The following is a 25,259-nucleotide window of genomic DNA, read 5'->3' on the forward strand; positions in this document are numbered from 1 at the left end:
TTTCAGGTAGGAAATCAGGCACCATAATAAAAACGATCATCTCTTCCAATTACACAGTACATTACATAGCACTGTCAGATGCATGGGCTCAGCCATACCCCAAAGATACACTTATCCGTTAAGCCAATCAGGTGTTGGTGACTTGCCTCAGATCAAACCCAGGCCTATCATTGCAAACTCAGATCTTCTGAGCTGAGTATGTTGCTCTCATGATTTTGCCAAACTGCCTCTTAGAGGTTATCCTGAGTTAGAACAGGGGTTCCCCCTTCCGACAGTGCCCAACTCAGGAGGTCTGGAGCCGAGTCTGGGAATTTGTCATTTCACAAGTGCTGCTGGTGATGCCATTGCAAGGCCAGGTCTAGGGCAGCAGCTCTAAGTTGGGGCTGGGGTACAGGACAGGGGAGCAGAAGAGGCATGTCAGTCAGAATCGCCCAGGGAGGTTTTTCAAAGTGCACGTACATCCCAATCTAGGGAATCCCCTCGCAGGGGTGTTGAGGGTGAATATACAGAAAGTGCTTGACTCTGAGGCCACATTCACCTCAGCTGAGAACCAACCCATGGATGAGTCTTAGCAGCCCAGCCAGGTTCCTCCGAGGCCACTGCTGCAGGGGTGACCCCTGGCCAGCTAGAGGCCGGCTCCGGGGACGGGGATGGGGCCCTGGGCAGAGGCTGGCAGTGAGGGGCCAGGGTGGGTAATTAGGTACTGAAAGTATGCAGGAGAGTGCTAAGGGCAGGTGGAAGTGACAAAAACAAGCTTTGCTCACTTCACAGTTTTGTCCAGGGCTGGCCCTGGTGCAGAGTAACGGAAGCCGAGGTTGGAAGGAAAAACAGCGCAGTTTCCAGATCACTTCTGTTTTCCCCTTACATCAGGCACATGTGTCAACCCTGAAAGTCCCAGGTGCCCACCTCTGCTGTGCTTGGCACATGGAAACGCTGAGTGAAACCATGGTCAGGGCAGCAGAAACTACTTTTGTAGGTAGGGTCGTGACAGCAGCTACGAAAGGTGCCCTTACGGGCCGACAGAAATCAATCGTGGGGGTGTCTGTGCTTAGGCATCAAAGACAGAGTGGGCCAGCAAGTTTATGGAAGGATGCACAGCTCTGCTCTCCTTGAAGGAGAGAATAATAACTTTCAGTTAATCATTCCCCTTGAAAATAGAAAGCACTTCTGCACATGTCAGCTATTATCATTCTTTCACCGTATTCTCCGTCTTACCCTCTTTGGGCAATGGTTTTCAGGGGCCTGTTCTGAGTCCTGTGGTTGTGTACACTGACACAGACCTCCCTGTGTGATAGTGATGAGGGACCATGAGCCACTATGTTCACTGCTCAGCGTAGAATTCAGGATTACCTGGAATGAACAGGCTGGGGGGGTGGTGTTGGAAGGAAGAAGAGAGAGTCATGGTTCAAAGACTTTGAAGGGGTTATCCTGTTAAGTCTTTGAAAGTTTACCCTGGGACACAGTAAGCCAGTAGCAAACATCAAGAAGGAGAGAGAAAGAAAGAGAGAGAGAGAGATGTGTGTGTGTGTGTTTGACAGCCAAGGCAGGCTCTGCTTGATACTCTATAACTACTTTGTCCCACATCTTCTCAACAAGTGATACAACCAAAACCTCCATATTTCATGTTTGACATACTCAGAAAATCGTTAACACTGCTTTCCACCATTTAAACTTGAGACCAGTCCACTGGCCAATTGCTCACCTGGACTGCCCAGTGGAGAGCCGTTTTAAAGTCTTTATCCACAAGGGTGGGGTCTGCTCCCTTCTTCAACAGCACTTGGGCGTGTTGCGGCTGGTTGTGGAAAGCTGCCCAGTGGAGTGGTGTCATTCCCTGTGAAAGAACAATCAGAGGGGCAGACATGAGCTCAGGCCATCAAGAAGAAAACTTAAACTCAGGCTTTCTCCCAGGACCTGGGGGCCATCCGCAGAAGACTTGGTTGCTGCCTGTGAGTTCATTCATTTGTTAATCCATCCATTCAACAGATACTTATTGAGCTTCTGCTTTGGGCCAGGCAAACAAGTGTTGAGGATACAAAAGTGAGTAAGATAAACAACATCCTTACCCTCATGAAAATTGCACTGTGGTAAAGGAAGACACAATAAATGCACATAAAAAAGCCAAACAATTTTCCAGATTGATAAATGCTATGAAGAATGCACACAGGATGCTGTGAGAGAGAGTAACCAAGCCGGTAGACTCTGTTCTCAGTAGGCATCTGTGACAAGAACTGGGAGAAGAGGACAGCCAGCACCAAGCCACAGAGGCAGAGAGCATGTTTCAAGGCGTCACACTAGAACGCAATCCCTGCCACCAGGGCAAGGACGTTGTTTGTCTTACTGCTGCTATCTCCAGTGCCTGGGACAGAGGCTGGAGAAACAGCTGTCGAGTAAATGAATGAAAGAGGTAGGAGAGGAGAGTGACGTGAACCGTGATTAGAGAGGGAGGCAGGGGCTGATCCTGGGAGGGTGGGATGGGTGATACCATCCCTGTATGAGGCATTTGCATTTTATTCTAAATTCAATGGAAAGAGAGTGAAGCATTTTGAGCAGGTGATGGCATGATCAGATGTACACTGTTGAGAAGAAATCATTCCAGAGCAGCTTGGCGAACCAAGCTGGAGGATTCAATCTGGTGAATCTCAGCTTCTTTCAGAGTTTAAGGTCATACAGTTTAGGTATAATCTAACAGTAAATGAGCTTATGCTGAGAAATGGTAGCCAGAAAGAACCAGTATTATTTGGGAGCATACACTATGAAAAGATTGTCTCTCTTCTCCTTGCCCATTCATCTTAATTACGTGAGCTGTACCTAGAATGAACTGAGATTAAGACACCTGGTAAAGGGGGCAATGGGTGTGGGCAGCTTTGAAGCTTCTCTTAAGTCATCTCTGCAGATAACATACAGGCAGGAGACACCACCTTGGCCTTCTCTGCTCCTTCCAGGATGAGCTGAGTGGAGGAGATGGGGCTCAGCCTAGTCAGGAGCACAGTAATAATAGCCAATAGCTAATATTTATTGATCCTGAGACCCCCATGAGTTCTTACATCTATTATCTCACTTAATCCTCCCAACAACCTTCTAGAGAAAGTGTTGTGGTGAGGTCTATTGCACGTTCACCAAACTCTGTTTCCTCCAGGACACACAGACTCATTCCCCAGCCTCCCTGCAGACAGCTGCAGCCACAAGGCTGAGTCCCGACCATTGGAATGTGGACAGAAGGGATAGAAACCCCATCCAGGCCTGGCCTAGAAAACAAAGCCATGTGGTCCTCCACACCTTCTCTCTTTCCTCATGTGACAACTGAATGCAGAGGAGGACAAGGCTCTAGAAGATGCTGGAACCATATGATTGAAAAGCCTGGGTCCTTGATTGATGTGAGAGAACAGGGCCACCGGGCCAGCCAGCATTGGATGCAAGAAATAAGCTTTTATTGTGTCAGGCCACTGAGATTTTTTTTTTTTCTTTTTTAAGAGATGGGGTCTCACTGTGCTCAGGCTGGTGTCAAACCCCTGAGCTGCAGCTATCCTCCTGCCTTGGCCTCTCAGAAAGCTAGGATTACAGGCGTGAGCCACCGTGCCCGGCTGAGATTTTGAGTTGTTTGCTATACTGTGTAGCCAACTCTGGCAGGTGCAATTGTCTTTCTCATGTTATAGAAGAGGAAGCTGAGCTCTAGAGGACTTCCCGAGTCTTTGAGTACAGAACTGAATCTAGGGTTTGAGGTTTGTGGGGCACTGGGATTAGAATGTTAAATCCCCTCAACCAGTTCCATATTTTAAATCCTTAAATTATGGTCTGCTTTCAAGTTCCAAGTGTCATTTAACAGTGAGCCTTCAGAGATACTCTTGAGGATATTTCAAGAAATTGGTTCCACATGGAAAAAAAATGCTCATTCAAGGGCAGTGGAACTTATTATTAGTATTCTAAGAGCTGAATATTTACTGGGAATTCAGAATAGCTTAGTGCATTTTAATGAATCCTCTTCATTTTTAATTGGGCTCACTGGGATTAGAAATCTGAACACAAGAAGCCAGGCATGGTGGCTCATGCTTGTAGTCCTAGCTACTCAGGAGGCTCAGGTGGGAGGGTTGCTTGAGCTCAGGAGTTCGAGGTTGAAGTAAGCTCTGATCATGGCACTGCACTCCAGCCTGGGCAACAGGGTGAGACTCTGTTTCTAAAAGAAAAAAAAATCTGAACAGAAGGAAATGAGTTTCTTTTTATTTATATGTATCACTCCTTTCCTAGTTCTTAGTCCCATTTGCTTTAGAGTCATGCTGGCATCATGAAGTGCCAACAGTATTCAGGGGTAAAGACGGTGAGTCCATTTTCAAGAGTGTAAGACTCATGGGCGCAGAGCTTATCTGCCCCTCTGGATCCCTAGAACCTAGCACAGTGCCAGGCACCTTGTAGATGTTGAGTAAAATACTTATTATATCAATGAGTGACTTCTCACTGTTCTTGATTGAATGTTTTGCTTTTTAAAAATTTGACTTTTTAAAAATCATACACCTAAGAAGGAAAGGCAGAACATGACTTCTCCCTTATAAAACATGAACTTGTTTGATAACGATCATTGTGACTAACTCATCAGTTGCAACTTGTCAGAATTTTTGATGAGTGCTCCAAATGATCCTGTCCTTTGTATGACCATACTGTCAAAGGTGAGGTAGATGGCAAGGCTATGTAGAGATGTGATTTAGTGATAGGAGAATTCAGTGTGAAAATGTGGTTGTGAATTAAACCGTGGTTATGCACTGTTAATCTTTGTCTCCTAAACACAGTTGCTAGGCTTTAAGAGTTATTCTCTTAAAACAACAATAAAAGCCCCACAAAATTCAACTCTTGCATATTTTGGTAAACGAATGGGGTGGGAGGAACATTATCATTTTTCATATACCTACTTGGTGCCAAGAGCTTTCTATATGTTATCTCATTGGATCTCTACAATGATCCCTAGGGGTAGCTATTTTTAGGCTCATTTTATAGGTGAGGAAACTGAAACACAAACAGGTTAAGTAACATGTCTAAGGTCATTGACTGAGTACCTAGTACAGCTGGGATTCAAATCCAGGTTTCTCTGACTCTGGAGAAAAAAATGCTCTTTTCACACATTATGCTGGTAAACTTTCATTCTGGAAATGAGCTCAGATGCTGAAAAATTTTCTTTGTGATTTTAGCTGGATTCAAGGTCGTTTTACTTTTTAAAACAGTGGTTCTCACTAGGGTAAGGGCTGCCACTCCATATTGTTTGTTTTCTTTGGCATTGCCTCTAGGCTCCTCCTAAAAGTGCAGCTGGAAAATATTATTTTTGTAAGATATAAAATATATATTATATTCATTCTCCCTCCCAGTCCACTCCCACCCTGAAATTTGGGAATACCCTTAGAAATAACTGGCAATCCTCTGAATGGCCCCAAATTAAGACTTGAATTACTTTATTACTTCTCTAAATACTTTTATAATACAAATGGGTTGCAAACATTCAGTCAAGTTAAAAGAAATTTCCTGCTGCTTTTTTTTTTTTTCAGTTGGGCTAATGAGAAATAAAAATAAATCTTCTTAGAGTTAATAATATGAAAACCAAAACTTTCAAAATCAGCTCAAGGGCAGTGGTTGGTATTGCACAACACTTCTTTTTTAGGAACATTTTCCTACAACTGCTTCCTTCTCCTTTCTTCAGCTTCTGTTGAGCCTGGAGTTGTAGTTGTGTTAAGATTCTGGTAACCATTTAAGGGGCAGACTTCAGGCTTGGCAATTGGCGTCTATACTGAGCAGTGACAGAAATCACATTTAAGCTGTGCTGCACAGAAAGGTAGATGCTGCAGCATATTCACATGGTATGCCCACTGCATTGAGCACACAGTGGGTGTTCAAGAATCGCTTACTGGGAGAATTAATTAGTGAATTGCAGGTAATCCAAGATCTCTTGGACTCACGGGGAGTATAAAATCAGAGTCTGTTGGATGCAAGACGGCCATCTGTCTAGAAACTGTGAAGACCTTTCCTACCAGCTATTCTCTGCCGTTTCATTCAGGAATCAGTTGAGCCTTTGAGGCATCTAGGAGCTGAAAATCTAGGAGTTACTAGCAGACAAGTTGCAACAAACACCCAGATGGCCCTGGTGACAGTAGAATTTTACTCTATTGAAAAACAAAAAGTATTGGTTCAAAAAGTGAAGAGTAATTCGCATTCAGTTAAGAATATAAGCTCTCCAGAATGTTTTGAAGGGAAATGTTAAGTTTCAATTGACTTAGGATCCATTTTTAGATTGCTGAAAAGACTAAATGTATGTTCTAACTGTCAGGTGCATAGTAGGGTTGCTTTGGAACACTGGTCTTGTGCAGATGAGTAATTCTGCACCTTGAACCTGTGCCACCACAATTTCAGTTATGGGCTTACAAGTCCTATCAGCTTCTCAGAACTTTGTTCTTTTTTTTCCCGCCAAAACCACTGTAACTTTTGTGTTTTCTGAACCAGAAATCTGATTTAGTGCTTAGCAGGTTTCATGTTTCAGAACTGTACTTTTAGACTGGCTCTAGCTGGCACTGAAGGTACAGAGAGACAAACATTGATGTGGCTGGGTGCGTTGTATACCCCTTGTTCTTGGTGCATGAGGGGGACAGGGTTGGAGCAGGTGGCTGAGAGGTTAGCAAAACAATTCTACATCCTCTGAAGGATTTAGAGTTTCACAGAAGTCCAATTTGGCTCTTGGACATTTTGAAATTCCACATACTATTAATAACCCAATCACATGTGGCTACCCCCCACGAAAGTTATAGAAGGTCTTCCTTAGACAAAAAATTGGAATAAATGATAAACTTTAAAAGTACATCTAGTTTTAAAAACTAGACGGTGTTACAAATGAAGTAATGAAAGACATTTCTCTCATTTTTATTTGGAAAAAATCTTCTAGATCAGAAAGCTTAGTAAATTAATTCATTGTCTTTGTTTTGGAGTTTCCTAATTCAGATAGATAAACACTGAACATCATAATAGCCAAAAATTATAACCGAAGACCAAAAATAATCTGCAGTTGGATTTTAGAACACTGGGAATGCCTGCTAATAATGCCGTTCTTTAAACTCTTACTTTCTCCCTTTAATAATTCCCAGAATAATGTGTTTGACATAAAAAAAAATAAAAGACTTTAGAATGGAGATTTCATAACTTAAATGAGACAAAAAAAACAATAAAATGCAAGAAAAAAACTACACTAAAATGAACTTAGCTCATGGAAATCTAGGAGCAAATAAGAACAAACTTATAAAAAAAAAAGCATTTTTAGAATAGAGGCCAAAGTTGTTACATTTATTTTTCAGCAAAGCAGAGCATCTACATTCTCTTGCACTAATTGTGAACACTATTATTAGAGCAGGGATGAAGTCTACATGAGACATAGTAGGCACTTAACAAATATTTTTTAAATGAATAAAATAACTATTTTCCTGTTTCAAGTAGATTACCATAGGAGGCTATATAATTGTTCCATTCATTGCTCAAAATGTTTTTGGAAGATTTTTTTTTTAATTATTGCTAGAGTAAGGGTTCTATCCATGGATAGAAAAAAGGATTTGTGTGAGATTGCATCAGAAAAATAATTACACCTTTATTTTCACTAACTTCTAATTGAAATTTGGCATCTTCTTTAATTATGAATATAGGCAACAACCCAAAGTATTGTTAACAGTACCTGTGACTTTGCCACTAATATAAATTACAGATAACTTTCCTGTCACATTAGTTATTGCAGATGTCTCAAAATTTATGTATTATTTACATGTATCACTACTTCAAAATTGTAGTAGTTGTCCCATAATGCATTAATAAAAAAGCTTGTATATTACTATTACAAATTTGTTCTTTAAAATATTTTGATAACTGTATTTGATAACTACATTTCAATGTAATTGATTTCTTTTGTAAGCCTATATTTTTTATTTTATGTAATTTCAGATATTTTTCTAAGAAAGTGTCTATAAGCTTCAACAACACATGAAAGGTGTCTGTATCACAAAAATGGGTAAGGACTGCTGCTCTAGAGTCTACAGGACATTTTTTGAAGATTCTAGACTATACAAAATTTGTATATTTTTTCACATGGACACCTTTAATATCATAAAAATCTTATATTTTGGGGAGTAGAGTTTGGAAATAACAAAGTCACCTGGAGTCAAGTCTGGTAAATAAATTAGGTAGTTAAATTGCATCAACAGAATAAAGGGAGAAAGGGCCATAAAATAAAGTAACACAACTTTTTCTTGAATTTAATTCTCTCTCTTGCTCTAATTTTTTTGAGTAATTTTTAATTACTAAGCTATTAATAGAGTCTAGGGATACAAAGATGAAAAAGACATGGCTTGCCTCTAAACATTTATGGGGTTAGGAGGATGAGGGGGAAAAGGAGGTGAGGGCTCCTAAGTAGTGGCAACCCTATTCCATTTTTTTAAGGTGTTCAGTTTTAGGATAAAAATTCTGGTACGCTTAAAATAATTTGCTTTACTATTTTACCTTTTGCTGTTAAGTTAAAAGATTTCTAGAGTCAGAGACTGTTTCTTCTGATTTTGCCTTTATAGTGCATAATATCTGCTTATGGTTATATCTTAGGAATGTAGTAAGTGGAATTGGTGCTAAGAATTATGTCCAAAAGTGCACATCTGTTTTGCAACTTATTTCTCAGAGTACTGTTAAAATTGAAGTTTGGATTGTCAGGCTGCTCACAAAAATCTACTTATATAAGAATGTGTATTTAATATAGAATCAACAATACATTCTAAATACCATGCATGCCAGTGCTTCTCTTTATAAATGCATTCAGAGTTCTAACCCAGATGCTGATGGCTCACAGCCCCTCTTGGTGGGGTGTGCTTCCTGTCAAAGCTAAAATAAGAAGAGCAGGAGAGGTTAGATTCCAGTTGGGCAGCAACTTCTTAACTCCCTGTAGCTGTAATAGACAAGCCTCTATGTCAGTGATTTCCCTGAGGTCCTGATGTGAAGAACAAAAAGGACCAAGGACAATCTGACCCCATCTGGCTTTTCCACAGTGTCAAACTCTGCAGTGCGGATAGCCTCTAAATAAGTCACATTATAATTAGGCTGTGTGGTTAATGAAACAGGAAAAACAAACAGATCATTGGAACAGAACAAAGAGTTCAGAAATGCAACTGCATATTTAAAAAATCCTGTAACAAGCTAAAATATACTTAGCATAATGTAATTCAGTTCTTTGGGTTAAGTAAGGCTGCCTTTTTTTTTTTTTTTTTGGCAGAGTCTCACTTTGTTGCCCGGACTGGAGTGCCATGGCATCAGCCTAGCTCACAGCAACCTCAAACTCCTGGGCTCAAGCAATCCTTCTGCCTCAGCCTCCCGAGTAGCTGGGACTACAGGCAAGTGCCACCATGCCCGGCTAATTTTTGCTATATACTTTTAATTGTCCAGCTAATTTCTTTTTATTTTTAGTAGAGACGGGGTCTTGCTCTTGCTCAGGCTGGTCTCAAACTCCTGAGCTCAAACGATCCGCCCACCTCGGCCTCCCAGAGTGCCAGGATTACAGGCGTGAGCCACTGCGCCAGGCCAAAGGCCGCCTTTAAAAAGACATCAAAAGCAAAAGCAGGGACAAGAATGATCATTTTCATTACATTATATTTTTAAAGTTCTGTACAAGACATTATGAACAGTTCTAAAATAGGCAACAGCCTGTGAAAAAATATTTACAACCCAACAAAGGATTAATTTTCAAAATATAAAATAAACTCCTATGAATAGACAAGAAAATGACAAGTAATCCAATAGATCAATGGACAAAGTTTGTAAACAGGACAGTCACAAAAGAAGATATAAAAAAGACCACTATCTCCAGGAAACGATGCCCAATTTCATTAATCAGGAAAATTCAAATAACAAGAAAATCCAGGAACAAGTGGAAAAAGAAAACCACTCCTTACTCAACTGGTGGAGCTATAAATTGATATAGCTATTTTGGGAAAATTAGGCAGTGTGTATTAAAAATAAAAATGTATGCTACTCAACAATTCTTCTTCTAGAGAAATGCTTGTATAAAGTACTCAAGGAGGCTTATCAAAAAAACACTCTTTAGATTACTGTGTATGGTGGTGAGCAATTGGAGACAACCTAAATATCCATTCGTGGGAGAATGGCTAATTAAGTGAGGTATTTTCATAGTATGGAACACTATGATGCTATTAAAAGGAATGGGCCAGATCTATATGTATAAGAGTTCTAAGACACATTCTAGAATTGAAAAAACAAAGTTGCAAAACAACATATAAAGTGATACATTTTATGTAATACTCCATAGTTCCTGTGAATATATTATATATAAAAGATTAGGAAAGAGACACATCAAACAGCGATTACCTGGGGGCAAAGGTGGTGGGGTAGAAGTAATTAAGGACTTCTTAGCATTATTTCTAATATTTAAACTTATTAAAGCAAATGTGTTCACGTATTACTTACATAAGTAAAAACTAATAATACACAAGAGTTGTTTTCAGTCACTAAACTCAGATCAGGATAGCCTCTAGGTGATACTCACCTCCCTGACATAAAATAAGACTATGTTTTGTTTTGCTCGAGCAGTTATGGAATAGCTTCAGAAATTGAATTTTTTTCTTCCTTCCCTCTATCTCTCCATTCCTTAGTTTCAGTTTTCAATTGAATATGTCTGTTAATGAAGTTAGATTTCTACTAATTGATTCTTTAATCTTTAATCATTATTGTGATAATTTTGGGACTCCTTCAGTTATTCGTGGAAAATAATTTCATTAAACTAGGTAGGGCAATGCCTTGCTCTTTCCTCTTGGCAGTAGGAAACCATAATGCTTCTCCGGCACTAACTTACCCTTTCCCTCATTGCTTTTGGCTTCACTCTTTTTGCTTCCTGGAATTTAGCAGGTGTAGGGTGTGTGTGTCTGTCTGTTTTACATATACAATGGTGGCTGCATGGTGCTTAGAGCTCAATGAAAAATGATTGAGAGAAGGAGAGAGAGGAGATTGCTTGTTCAAAACACTTAGCAGCCAAACACAGGAACTCCACCAAAGCAAATGAATGAAAAAGAAAGCCTGGGCTGTGTCTTTCCATTTCAGAAGTATCCTTATTTCTCAATGGCAAGAGCTTTGCCCTTGCAAATTTAATCTGATTGGCTCACACTAGCAATGACATACATATACATATATAAAATTTACATTTTATATTTATATGTAATATATATTATTAATATATTGTCAAAAGACAAAATTATAGCAGATTTAGTTTTAAAGGTCTTAATTGGCTTTTTTTAAATTCTAAAATTGGGCAACATTTCATTCCATAAAATAGAATATGTCTTTGGGTGATGGTTACCCAAAACTGCATTTGTACACCTTAAAATTATACAAATAAAATTTTAAAAAGAAAAAAATAATAGAATAAGTGTGCCAGTGAGCCGGGCAGAGAAGGTTGTTTTAACGACAGAGAAGGGCAGAACAAAGCAGAAGCAAAGAACCAAAATCAGATTGGCCATTTCAAAGTTACTTTCCTTGAATGGTGGAAACAGGAAAACAGAACAATAGAGAAATAAACTGATTGGTCAACATCAGGTTTATTTTAGGTTACTTTTTGTTGAAAAGATTAAAAGCAGAGGGAATTTCATTATCATGCTGATGGAAACTGGCTTGTTTGGGAAATTTGGCTATTATCTTTCCCCTGATTTCTCAGAAGGTCAGATAACAACTTAGTTTCAGTTTGGTAACTTGAAACTTAAGGATAAGTGATCCCATTTTGATTTTTATTCTGGTCTGTGGGAGCCTAGGGTAAGAGCTCAGGCCAAAACAATGGCCTCTTAAATTTTTATTTAACAATACTATATATAATGCACATATTTATAAACGTGTATTTATATATTAAAAATATATAGTATAAAAAATACAGGCTAGCACTAGCAGTTGGTTTCAGGTGGATTTCAGACACGCCGTGACAGGGACCCGGGAGGGCTGTGACACTGGGTAGGAAGTGCCCCTGTCGAACCCCCTGCTCTCTGAGCTTAAAACCTGATGGATCCAAATGCTGATGTAATAGCAGGAGGAATCTTTTCATATAGGTCACTTTGCATGAGGAGGAACAGGGGACTTTTCCAATATTTACCACATATGATCTGTAAGGTGTTACAATTACCACTCTTAGAAAGATCTGTGTCTACTTTCATTATCTCCACCAGCCAGGTGCCTCCCAGGGTGGGGAAAAATAGGGAACTAGGCCTTTGTTGGGGTATGTTAGTTAAGCTGAGGGGTACACCAGTTAGAAGTCTCTGAGTGGAACTAGCTTTAGGTTATGAATGACCAAGTCTGCCACCTTTCTAAGTAAGACCCAGTTTGGGGGGTGAGGGCAGGGGTTGGATGTGAAGGAAGTAGTTGGCAACTTGCCTAAAATCTAGAAGTTCACAATCTGCTGACACGGACTGTAGCCACTCGCGCTCCCTGCCTTCACGCCATGGGCAGAGAGTGACCAGAGTGTGCGGTCTCATCTCTGGTTCTCATTTTTAAAGCAGAAGTTTAAAACAGAGCAATCCTCCTTCCTCTGGGGTTTTGCTTTAAACCACTGAAGATGTGGGGAGTGTAAGCAGCCTGTGACCACCAAGCTGGGGAGGTGTCCAAGCTCAGGCCCAGGCTGCAGAGCAGGGGCTTTTTGGTGTGGTCATTAAAGCAGAAGCAGGACTTTAATGCAGCTCAAGACAGATGGGGAGTCCGTCCCAGGAGAAAACTCTTAGGCTTACCCCCACCCCGTTGCCTATATGGCAAGGCGGCTTCCTTGAAAACAATGTGGTTGGCATCTTTGTGTATATGCATTTTTAACGTTATCAGACTTTCTCAGTGAGATGCCCCAAACCAAGCACATATTATTTATTTTAAAATTCCATTAAAAACCAGGCATTTAAATTGGTTTTAAGAAGCTTGTTAAGGAAATCAGTCTGGCTAATAAAAATTAGTTTTAATTTTAAAAGAGCTAAGCAGATATAACAAGCCCCTAAGCTACTCTGGGGCAGGTCGGCTTAGTGTCTGATCCACCCTCCCTCAAGAACTTCGTTCAAGAGTGTGGAACAGTATTTTTGGAAGCCTTCTACAATATTGTCTTTGTAACATGAAGAAAACAGCAGCTGTGATCATTGGGATTAATAATATGGCATCTAGAGCAGGTAGACTGAAATTATTATCTCTGTCATCTTTTTCTTTTTTTTTTTTTAGAGGCCCAGGCTGGACTTGAACTCCTGGGCTCAAGGAATCCTCCTGCCTTAGCCTCCCAAGTGACTACAGGTGCACACCTCTGCTCCAGGCTCTCTGTCACCTCTTACTAGAGAGAGCACGTCTGGAGCCATAACTTGCCATCTAAGTTTCTGGAACTTGACAAGCCAGGAGAGAGCAATATTTATTTCTCAATGTCCAGAGGGAAATTACAAAATTTCAGTCGTATGGTAAATGCTTAAGTACTTAATGCAGTAAAGTCCTTCCCTATTAAAAGCTACCCACACCCATGGTAGGGATAAATTTCTGAGGATTAATAGTGGAGACAAAGGTTTCCCTTTCAGCGTAGGAACACAAAAATGTACTCCACCCCCTCTTTGTGGCTTTATAAGAGGGAGCACAGTGGTTCTGGAAAAGCCCTTCCTTCCATGCCCGCATGCAAAATGGCACCTGTTGTGTGAGGGGGCAGACTCACCTCACTGTCCTGGTGATTGACCTCACTGAGGCTCGACTGTTGCAATAGGACTGTCAGGAGCCTGTAAGGAAAAACAGGAGAAGTGGCTCAAAAGAACAGTCATGGTGCTCTTGGAACCAGTATAAGAACACATTAGAAATATGGTCAGTTGAAGGCTTCCAAATAAAGGTGAGGGCTCTTCCCAATTCTCTACGGCAAAGATCTGCAGAAAAGAAGCAAGCGTGAAAGGTAAGAAGGCATCTGTGAGGAGCACCTTTGTCTGCCCCTGGAAGGGCCAAGGGACATGGAGGCTTATTGTATTCTCCAGGCCTAGGTCACCTAGCCATGCCCTTTAAGAACCAAAATCATCTAGTGCTTACTCTTTATTGATTTTGCAAAAACTTCTAGTATGCTTTCAAACTGCTTCACTCCTAGGTGCGTATGCCTTTTAAATGCATAGATTATACCAGGCGGTAGTCAGCATGTACAACTTTGCTCATTCTTGGTGAAATATGCAAATATATAAGCATGAGATGGCAGTAATCAGTGTGAAGGAACTCCCAAAGATTCTGAAATTCAAACTCTTACCCGTGCTTGGTTGACTGAGGTCAATGCTCCCTCCGAGAGAGAGAGAGAGAGAGAGAGAGAGAGAGAGAGAGAGAGAGAGAGAGAGAGAGAGAGAGAGAGAGAGAGAGAGAGAGAGGGAGAACCAGCTAAGCACAGGGGCTAGTGACTCAGGGTCTAGGACTCTGACTGCCTAGGCTCACATGCCAGCCCTGCTACTGATTAGCTCTGTAACCTCATGCTAATTACTTACCCCTCTGTGCCTAAGCTTCCTCATCTGTGAGATAGGGGTAGTAAAAACCACCAGTCTTATAGCTCAGAGTGAGGATTAAATGAGTTAACATGCATAAAGCATTTAGAGCATGCCTGGAACACACCAAGTGTAAGTTCTAGAACACTTAACCCTAAAAGTTTGAACCCTGGCTCCATCTCAGAATTGCCTGGGGAGATTTTTTAAAACCACTAATACCTGGACTCCATACTCACAGTTGCTAACTCAGTAGGCCTGGGGAGAAGCCCAGCTTCTACAGATTAAAAAAGATGTTCAGGGAATTCTGGTAAACAGCCAGGTTTGGAAACTATTGAGAAAGGTGCAGAATGAATTAATCAATGGATACTCAGCAAGATGGTAAAGAATAGTGTATGCCCAAAGAAATTCAGAAATTATTTTTAGAAGAATATTTTGAAAAATGAAATTATTTAGTCTCTTCCCCAAATTTTCATTGTCTTTCAGCTTAGATGACATCTAAAGTCCTAGGTATTAAGTTGTTCCTTACAATAGAAGAAAAGAAAGGTACACAATCGTATTGCCTTAGGAAATGTAATACAGGGAGAGCTTCAGTAGGGATGGACTTCTGGTTATTTGCTGTGGAAGCGAGATAACCAGGAAGCCTGTGCTTTAAATCTAGTTTGTCACTGTCTTTGGGGGAGCCAGGACCATGCTGAGATTTGACTCTAGCCTCACTGCTGCATGATCCCTCTGAGTTTCTGTACGCTCGTGTATATCCTAGCGTGACAAAGCAGTGGAGGTGTTGAGGATCGAATGGCCCAACAGGGACAAAGCTCCTGGCACACAGACCTTAAAGGAACAATGGCTATTACTGCAGGTAGCACCTCTCTTTTATGCTTTCTAAATTCTAGACGCATTCTCTGTCTGATGGGAAGACACTATAAAAATAATTGCATTTTGGGTAACACTATTCTTGTCTTTGTTATTATTTCACCACTGGATATATTTTTCCTTATGGATGGGGCAAGGCTTAACTGGTGACTGTCCTTGGTCTCTTTCTTTTTTCCTTTCCCTCTCTTCTCTCTCTCTCATTATTGGCCATTGTTTCCCCTCTACGGCCCACCTGGTCTGAAGTGCTGGGGAGAGTGGGAGGGAAGGCAGGTCAGCTGTGGTCCATTGTGGTCCTCCCCAGTTAACCCTGAGCAGACAGGATCTTCTGGGGCAGAAGTGATCACTTTGAGGGAAGAGGGGCTCTGAGCAGATTAGAGCAGGGGTGGGGTGAGCAAGACCTCCTGTCACATCCTGGGTGGGCCTCCCAAGGCTGTGGGATGAACCTGGTACTGACATATTTCTCTATTTGCTTCTCAAATCCTTCTTTTCTCTGCAATGTCCTGCTCTGAGGCTGACCTCTGAGGATGGCATCAACCAGGTACCCTTGCCCTCTGACCCCCTACTGGGTCTGGCCCGGGAGAACTGGCGGGAGGACGGCAGAAGCCAGCTCCCTTTCTGGCAGTGACTGCATTTCTCCACCAAAGGCCCGGGCTCCTGCAGCTGGAGCCACCACCACAGCTCTCAGAAGGTTCCAGTACCAGCTCCCTTCCTTGCCTCTTTTGGCCTAGGGTGTGGTAACATTTTCCTGCTCTTTTGGGGAGTATGCTCTTGTTAACCAATCTCTTGTTGGTTAATTTTAAATAGTCTTTCCCTAGACTTTCTTCAGGTGCCTCCTTTAACATCTCATGTCTTCCCTGTCACGGCCCTGCCAGATAGACGCTAGTCTGTGCCGCCTGACTCCATCAATTTCTAAGTCTCTGAGACTCACTGATCTTCCAAGCTGGACACAAATGGTCCGATAAAGGCCCTCACCCTCACCTTCACTCTTTTTTCCTCATTTTGTGAGAGCAAAGACCCTGAAGCCCTGTGAGGCTTACCAGGGCCATTACCCAAGGCCTCAGTGACTTGGCTTGAACTAGAAATCAGGTGTCCTGTTTCCAGTCTGAGGCTTCCTTGCATCTGTCTCAGTCACCAGACTACTTGCAGCCCTCTGCTGTACTTTCCCCGAGCCCCTGTTTTGTGCCATGGTGGCCCAGGAGTCTTTCACAACCCCCATTAACACCAGTCCAGACTCCCTCCTGCCCTCAGGTCTCTGAGGCAGCAGCATGAAGCCCACCTTGTCCCCAGTGCCAGGACAGCAGGCCTGAACCCCAGCAGGAGCACCCAGCCCCGGGGGCTGGGGCCCAACTGCCTCTGTTAAGATTCCTGCTCCTTCCCAACCAACTGTGAGCTTGAGCAAGTTAGGAGACTCCGCTGGCCTACATTTTCTTATCTGAAAATAGAAAGTGTAATACTCACTTCCCAAAGATTTGCTGGGACTTTAAGTGAGTTGATGAGTACAAAGCACCTAGGATAGCCTTTAATGTCATAATAAGTTTTATATAATGATTAATTTTTTTAAAGTCCCTACCCTTTATTTATCAACAATCTCCCTTGATTACCATTAAGTGATTGGTGGGTCAGAGAGAGAGAGAGAGATCAGCTAGAAGCATCCTGGGACAACTTATTTCTGTGAGCTTTTCTGTTTTGCTGGCCCCTTGGGATGCTGTCAGCTCTGGAGCTGGCTGTCCCAGGGACTGGTGGGAGAAATGGTCCCCCAGCCAGCCATCTGCCCTTCCTGTCCCTGAAGCTGCCTGGATGCAAGAGCGTGCTGTGGGGACACAACCACTGAAGTTAAAACACCTGGTAACTAGAGACCAGGACCCCAGGGAGATGATTCCTTCCTTCCTTGGGCTGTAGTCAAGAGTGATAAAAAGAGGCAGAGCTGCTGGTGCTCTGGCAGGGAGAGAAAAAAAAAAAAATCTGCCAGTAGCCATGGAGACCATGAAAAAGACCTTCAGAGAGTCCTGTGGCTGCTTTCAGAGGGAATTGCTGCTTGCCTTCCAACACTAGCATGCTCAGCTTGTACAAACACAACTCTGTTCTCTTTGGAGCTTTGTCTTAATGATCATGCCCCCTCTTTCACACGGGTGCCCTCTGAATGTCCCAGCCAAGGGAGCAAGAAAGCTCCGTGGGGAGCTGAAAGGAAGAAAACTCAAACCTGCTGAGAAGCAGAGGGTTCAAAGCAGGAAGAAGAATCGAAGATGAAACCTGTGCTGCTTTGCTTTTGTCAACCCAACATGCCTCCGGGTTCATAATTATAAATCACTTATCCCTGAGTCAGCTTCCATCTCTGCTGAGTGGGGGTTTAGCTAGGCAGGCAGATTGGAACTGATTGGTTTGCTGGGGAGTTGTTTCTATCATAGAACCAAAATTCCCTCTGGAGGCAAAGGGCTAATTGTTTATAAGCAGCTTGGGTTTGAGGCTTCCCTCTGAATAACCTCCAGCGAGCACCAAGTGGAAGGAGCTTGCTGTTTGGACATCTAAGGGTCAGCAGATTTTAGAAACCAGTATGATCACCTGAGCACAAGGCCACCCTGTGGCCTGTACATACTACTTATGATTAGCGGAAAGTGCAGACACATACCCACTAACAAAGATAGCAAACGGAGTTGAATGGTTGAGTTTAATGTTCACTGGGTTCTGAAGTCCAGCAGCAGTCTATGTTCCAGGGTCAACACAAACAGGAATGAGTGCTGTTCACACCCTGACAACCTCTGCAGTAAATGTGTGTGCATGCTGGTGGGACGCTGGACTGCATGTACACGAACCTGTACCATATAGAGTAAAACAAGAAAACTAGTGAAGAAATGGGGCAAAGAGAAAACAAGGGCAAGATAAAGGAGATGTGACCTGGAGTCCTATATGTGTGCCAGAGGTAGAATACAAATCGAATTTTGAATTTTCTAAACATCCAAAGAGAGAAACATGATCTTAAGTGACAATGTCCATATAGTAAAAATAAAAAAATAATTTCTCAGGAGAAGCACAGAAATTTCTTCTTTATAGGAAGTTTTCTTGTGGTTTTACATGTAGGATGTTTTGGGTGCTATAATGAACAAAATATACACTGACAATAAGCCAATAAAATTTGTAAGCTGTTTCTTATGAGGTCTCTCAATGAAGGCCGAGGTCTCTCAATGAAGGCCAAGGTCTTAATGACAAAATATGACCATTAAAATAAATTCTACAAGGTCCACAAGTGTGGGTCTCAGGAGCACAGCAGACCTATCGGCAGGTTATCTTCACATATACTGTGGGCAATTAATTATTTTCCGTGTGCTCCAGTTTCCTTATCTGTAAAATGGGGATAGAAATATTATTACCTACTGCACAGAGGTGTGGTAAGGGTTAGATGAGGTAGTACACAAAAAGCACTTAGAACTTTGCTCAGAGCATAAGCATAGTAAACAGCCAATGTTGTCATCATTGTCATCATCATTGTAAGTTATTAATAAATGCAAACCCATATGTTTTAGTGGTTAGGCAGGCTGACCTGAAGTCATGTCCACTTAGGAAAAGCAAATGCTCAAACAGGCTTGCATTATGATTGTAGGATTAGGAGATACCTACAAGCCAGACCAGGTTTTATTTTTTCTCGGAAAACAATTCTGAGTTCATGCTGACACACAAACAAATGGGTGACTGGAGCCCAATTTCTCTGCAACAGAGCATGGCTTGGTGAGCTTCTACCTTAAACATTTAATTCAGATGCATCAAACTCTGCCATGGTCATAAAATTTCTCAATTAAACAACTATAAAATAGCTAATTTGAACTGTGTAATTCCATAGGGAACTCTTAAGGCAAGCTAGTTTCCCAAGGTTCTGTAGGTAACCAAACTATAATCATGCGTTGCTTAACAATGGGGATAGTTTCTGAGAAATTAATTGTTAGGCAATTTTGTCATTGTGCAAACATCATGGAGTATATTTACACAAATAGATGGTATAGCCTACTACAGCAAGTTACTGTACTGAATACTGTAGGCAACTGTAACACAATGATAAGTATTTGTGTATCTAAACATAGAAAAGACATAATAAAAATATGGCGTTATAATCTTATGCGACCATCATCACATATGTAGTCTGCTGTTGATAAAAATGTTGTTATATGGTGCATGACTGTAGTTGATTTGCTATACGGGTTTTAACCCAATTAATTGTGGGGGAACATTTACCAGAAATAATGATTTTGATTTTGGAATAATTAACCTTTGGGTTTTATTAGTTAAAGCAGCTAGCATTACCATAACTAAAGCAGAATTTTATTTTCAGAATCAGTTAAGAATCCTTTTAGGACAATAAAACTATGTCATCAACACACAGAGAATGTTTATTTTCCTGGTTTCAACTCATCCAAGGGTGATGGCTGGGTCATTTGGTACAATTTTAAGAGAAGGGGAAGCCACAGCTCTCTATTCTCCCAGTTCTAGCAATGCAATGTAGATCCTAGAGAGTCTAGGGGCACTGCTGGCATGACAACACTTAGACATACAAGTCCACAAGAGAGAAAGTACTCTTGGATTGGTTTTCAATTTATTATTGCAATGATTTCAGAGGATGAACCTAATCAACTGACCAAATTGACCTTGAATGTCATTTTGACTGACAAGGCTTAGTTTACCTCTCAGGTGCAATGGGCTAAGGGCAGAGAGAGCTAGTTCATCAAAATCCATGTTCCCCTTTCATGGACTGCAGTAACTGTTGGGAGGTAGATTCCTGGCAAGAAATATATTCCTGAGAGCTCCTTATACCCAGATAGGGTCAAATGACTAGTCCTTATTAATGAAAGGTGAGCAGAAGTGAATTGTGTTATTTGCAGGCTGAGGGTTTAAGAATCTGAGTGAGGCTTCTCTATATAGTAGTCCCACCTTAATCTGTGGTCTTGCTTTCCATGGTTTCAGTTACCTGTGGTCCACTGAGGTTCAAAAATATTCAGTGAAAAATTTCAGAAATAAACAATTCATAGGTTTTAAGTTGTGCATTGTTCTGAGTAATGTGATAAAATCTGGTGCTGTCCTACTCTGTCCCATCCGAGTGATGAATCATCCCTTTGTCCAGTGTATCCATGCTGTCTACACCACCTGCCCATTAGTCTCTTAGGAGCCATCTTGGTTATCAGATCGACTGTTTCATATCACAGTGCTTGTGTTCAAGTTACTCTTACTTTACTTCATAATGGCCCCAAAGCACAAGAGTAGTGATGCTGGCATATTGTTATAATTGCTCTATTGCTTTATTAGTTATTATTGTTCATCTCTTGCTGGACCTAATTTATAAATTAAACTTTATAGGTATGTATGTATGGGAAAAAACATAGTATATATAGAGTTTGGTACTATCTATGGGTTTAGGCATCCACTGGGGTCTTGGAACGTATCCTCCAGGAGAAGGCAGGATTGCTGTGTTCCTCTTTCCCCATCTGCAGCCTGAACGAAGGGTATTCTGTGATCCTAGGGGATTATGGAGCCACAAAATGGGAGAAGCTTGGGTCCTTGAATCACTACGTGGCAGGGAGCCACCCACTACCCACAATCTGCTATCCACCCTCCCCCTACACTGGATTGTTATGAGTGAGAAATAAATTTTTATTGTGTTAAAACACTGAAGCTTTCGGTTTTATTTGTTATAACAGCTATTATTACCATACTTAAGTAGGCTTTTATCTTCCAGAATCAGTTAGTAGATTTTTTTTCTTTTTTTTCTTTTTTCACTTATAGCCCCTCAACAGAACAGTTAGTAGATTTTGATATGACTGTTCTGAGGCAAGTAAAAGCAATTAAGTAGAGTAAGTCAAGGCAGAACAATCCAATAAGGTACATTTTAAACTTACTTCCTAAAGACCACTCTTCAGAAAACTAAATATTTGTGTGGATTGCCTAGAAAAGTCATTCTTTCTTTTCTCCCCCTAATTCATCAAGAGGGAGTCATCCCTCATGATGTCTATTGATTATGAGCTGTCTGGGCTTGCTGTTTCTTCTCTAAACATCCTTGTTTTTTTGGGCTTTGGGTAAATCCTATTTTTCTGTTAGGTTTGGATAGAGTCCAAGATTATAAGGGGTAATCCTTGGGAATAGTCCTGGAATTTCCCAAGTCCTTTTACTTTATTGTAAAAGAGATTGAAATGAAGAGATCTGGTTATCTCGCAACTTGGAAGATTAGGGCCCTGGGCTCTTCAACCCAGACAGAGCTTTAGATTTGGTTTCTGGACACGGGTATAGAGAGTGGGGCACACAGAATATATTTCCCACGGTGCTGGCCTGAGGCCTAGGCTTGGCAATGCTCAGTTCCTGTCAGAGGCATGTTCTGTACAGCAGAAGTTGAGAAGAGCCCACAATGTTACTGATTCCATACTAGGAAATACTCTAAACAGCTGCTTGGAGGGGCTTTCAAAAGAACAGGGACAGAGACCATGTAGACACAGAGGAATGGGGAAGCTACCCTTGGTGTGGGCAAAACTTTTTCCTTGGTTGCTCAATTGTCTTACAAAAATGTGACCTTCTTCACTTTCTTTTTCTTTCTTTCTTTTCTTTTTTTTTTTTTTGTAAATTTTTATGAAAGGGGGGCAGTGAGGAAGGAGGGTCAATTTCCTTTTTTTTTTTTTTTTTTTGAGACAGAGTCTCACTCTGTCACCCTGGGTAGAGTGCAGTAGCATCAGCCTAGCTCACAGCAATCTCAAACTCCTGGGCTCAAGTGATCCTCCTGCCTCAGCCTCCAGAGTAGCTGGGACTATAGGCACATGCCATGATGCCTGGCTAATTTTTCTATTTTTAGTAGAAACAGAGTCACACTCTTGCTCAGGCTGATCTCAAACTCCTGAGCTCAAGCAATCCTCCCATCTCAGCCTCCCAGAGTGCTAGGATTATAGGCCCGGCCAATGTGACCTTCTTGATCATCCAATTTACTTGAATGTATTTCTTCACACAGCTTCCAGGAGCACACACTCTGGTTTCCCTTCCAACCCACAGGTCTCCCTGTCTCAGGCTCCTTTGCCTCCTCCCCACTCCTAAAGGTTGGTGTGACTTTGGGTTAGATATGAACCTTCCTGCCTGCTCACTGCTCTTTTACCCTGTTTGATTTTCTTCATAGCACTTGTCACTATTAGATATGATCTTATTTACTTGTTTACTGGTATGCCCCTTAAATCCTTCACTAGAACGTAGGCTCTGTGACATCAGAGATTCTATCTTGCTTACCGTGGAACTTCAAGGGACTACTTTGTTCCATAGTATATGCTCAATAAATAGTTACTAAATTAACAATTGACTGGCTGATTAATTGAATAAATAAATATATGCATTCTAATGCTGACAAACAGCATTTCTTCTTAAATCAAAGATTAGGAGAAAAAGGTCTTACCAAAGTAGGAGGGGAATCAGATTAAGGTTTGAGATTATTCTAGGGTATTTCATTGCAGTCCTGTTAGCTGCAACTTTAAAAAAAATGAATAGGTTTTGTTTTTATCAGCCCCAGAGGAATGGGGTAGATGACCTTCTAATGAAAGTTGGGTCCCTTCCAACTTGAGCATCATGTAAACCTGGGCACCTACCTCACGTCGGGCTCGGGAGTGGCAGCATGCAGTGGCAGACGGCCATTTTTATCTGGGATATTGTGCTTGGCACCATTTCTGAGTAGACTCACACAGCCTTCGAGCCAACCCTGAAATACAAGAGCAACCACATCATTATATAACACAAGCTCACATAACATAGTCCAATAAACTTTCTCTAGTTTTTTTCTCCTTCTTTGGTTTGGCTGAAAACGTATTTTATTTGACTTGAAGTGGTTATGGACCACAACTCCAACTTGGACACCTCAGCAGAGGGCTGAAGGTCTCAAGGTAAATGAATTCCCAAGTTTACTGGAGGACCTTCACCCTGTCAGATGCAGACTGACCCTGACTCTCTCTTCTGCCCCTCCTTCCCATTTCTAGGGCCACTCACTGGTATTCCACTTTTATGCTCAGACTATACCTGGTCCTAGGGCCAAAATTAACCAGCTCTGGCCTCTCCTTCTGTGGGCTTAGCTCCCAGTCATGCTTGTCAATAGTCTGACTTGGATGTCATGGTCCAGTTCTAAAAATTGGGCTCCTATGTGATATCTGAATCTCAGCTTCCACTCTATGCCTCTGTCTACCTATGTCTGATAAACAGGCCTTGGTCCTCTATTCCAAGTTCCTTTTCCAGAAACTACAAGATCAGCGCCTTGCTTATTCTTATCAGTCTCCCTCCCAGTGCCTAGAGGCCTAACCTGAGCCCCACTCCAATGGCTAGGACCCTGCCACCTTATTGATTGATTTTTTCTGATGCAAACAGCCTGAATCCCTAAATATGGCATATCACCAGTACCCTCCAAGGTTCTCCATCTCTGTGTTTTATCCACTTATTAATTCCCCAAGAACTCTGTGTGAACTCCCTGCTGTCTACTAATTGTCCAGATTGAGACCTTTTGCTACATCCCATGGTTGTCTCCTCCTTGGTCAACACTGACAGCTGGGTTATTTTCCCACTGTCTCTTTCATTTAAAAGGTCAGGTATAATCTCAGGCTAGACCTCCCATATACTATTTAAACTGATGCAACCCTATTGATAACCAAATTTGGTTTGCATGCTGACGAGAATGTCTCCTACGTTCATCCAGAAACACTTGGGTTACTCACCGAATTTTAAGTAGACTTATACACAGATGAAATCACGATTAGGAAGAATAATATGATAACTCTATTTTGCTCAGAAGCAGGCTTCCTGCCTTCCTCCATTCATGTCTAAGTCAGCCTCAAGAGAGGCTGAGAGAAAGATGAGATTTTCCCTCCTAATATCACAATATTGAAAGCAATAAAAATCAAAATGTTAACAAATCCATGGAGAGGAAGGAAGATGATGATAAAAAAAGAACTTTTTGGTTTTGAAAAGTGGAAAGAAAATCTCTCGACAAAAGCACACCAAAATTCATAGGTTATAATATTGAATCTGGTTTTGTAGAATTGACCAATAATATCTAAGTCTAAAGCAAATATTTTTATGGCATTTCCAGTCTTGACTCATAGTTTACCAATGTATTAAATCTGTTTTTAATTGTTAATGTCTAAGTCATCAAGTTCTCAGATTAAAAAGGAGAAAATATGACTAGAAGACCCAAAGAAAGGCATTCTGGGCACGTTTTAGAGTTGCCAAAGATTTCCAGTTTTTGAAAAGCAGATCTTTTGGTGCTTTGTAGGGGGAGGGGAAGGTTTGAAACATTTTTTAGAGATCGTTTTGCAACATTTTCTGGAATTCTGTGTGTATATGTGGTTTTCTTTTTTTTCTTCAGAAAAAAATCAGAAAACCATTGACTATACTATCTGAGACCCTTGGTCACTATTTAGAACCAACAAATGAGTTTTGTACCTACTATGTGTGTTTTGGCTAATTCCACATGTATTTCTCCAACAGCTGTGATGAATTTAGGATATTATTTTTACTACGTATTACAATGAGGAAAGAGGCACAAAGAAGTGAAGTGATTTGCCCGAGGTCATGCATCTATGATAAATTTATTTGTATACGGGAGTTTGGAGCTGTGGCAAAACTTCATTTCTAAGTGCCCCTTTTGCCAAGTTTCTCATTAATACTTACATTCAAACATTGCCAGGAGGGAATGGTGGGCTTCACAGTGCAATCCCAGGATACTCCCCCTTCCCATGAGCCTCAGCAGAGCCAGGGAGGGGTCCCACCATGGGGAACCATACAGGTAGGCATCTTGCAGACACACTCCCCTCATGCAGTCCTTAGAATGCATTCCTGGAAAGAGGTGTCTGCAAAGGTGTCACCTCTCTGGGCTGCAAAGATGCCTGTTATTATTCACTGCAT

At 41.4% G+C, this 25,259-nt stretch overlaps 1 protein-coding gene across 1 annotated transcript in view; it reads right to left on the reverse strand.

The window, feature by feature from the left end:
• The window catches only part of ANKRD55 (ankyrin repeat domain 55), a 94,461-nt gene that overhangs the window by 38,187 nt on the left and 31,015 nt on the right, over positions 1–25,259 (reverse strand). The window contains exons 4-6 of the mRNA XM_045565673.1: positions 22,961–23,070; positions 13,706–13,766; positions 1,703–1,831 (exon numbers count right to left, since the gene is read on the reverse strand). Of these exons, the coding sequence (XP_045421629.1) occupies positions 1,703–1,831; positions 13,706–13,766; positions 22,961–23,070 (300 nt within the window). The remainder of the gene's footprint in view (positions 1–1,702; positions 1,832–13,705; positions 13,767–22,960; positions 23,071–25,259) is intronic.

The sequence above is a fragment of the Lemur catta genome, chromosome 12 (genome assembly GCF_020740605.2).
Source record: "Lemur catta isolate mLemCat1 chromosome 12, mLemCat1.pri, whole genome shotgun sequence".
Taxonomy (NCBI): domain Eukaryota; kingdom Metazoa; phylum Chordata; class Mammalia; order Primates; family Lemuridae; genus Lemur; species Lemur catta.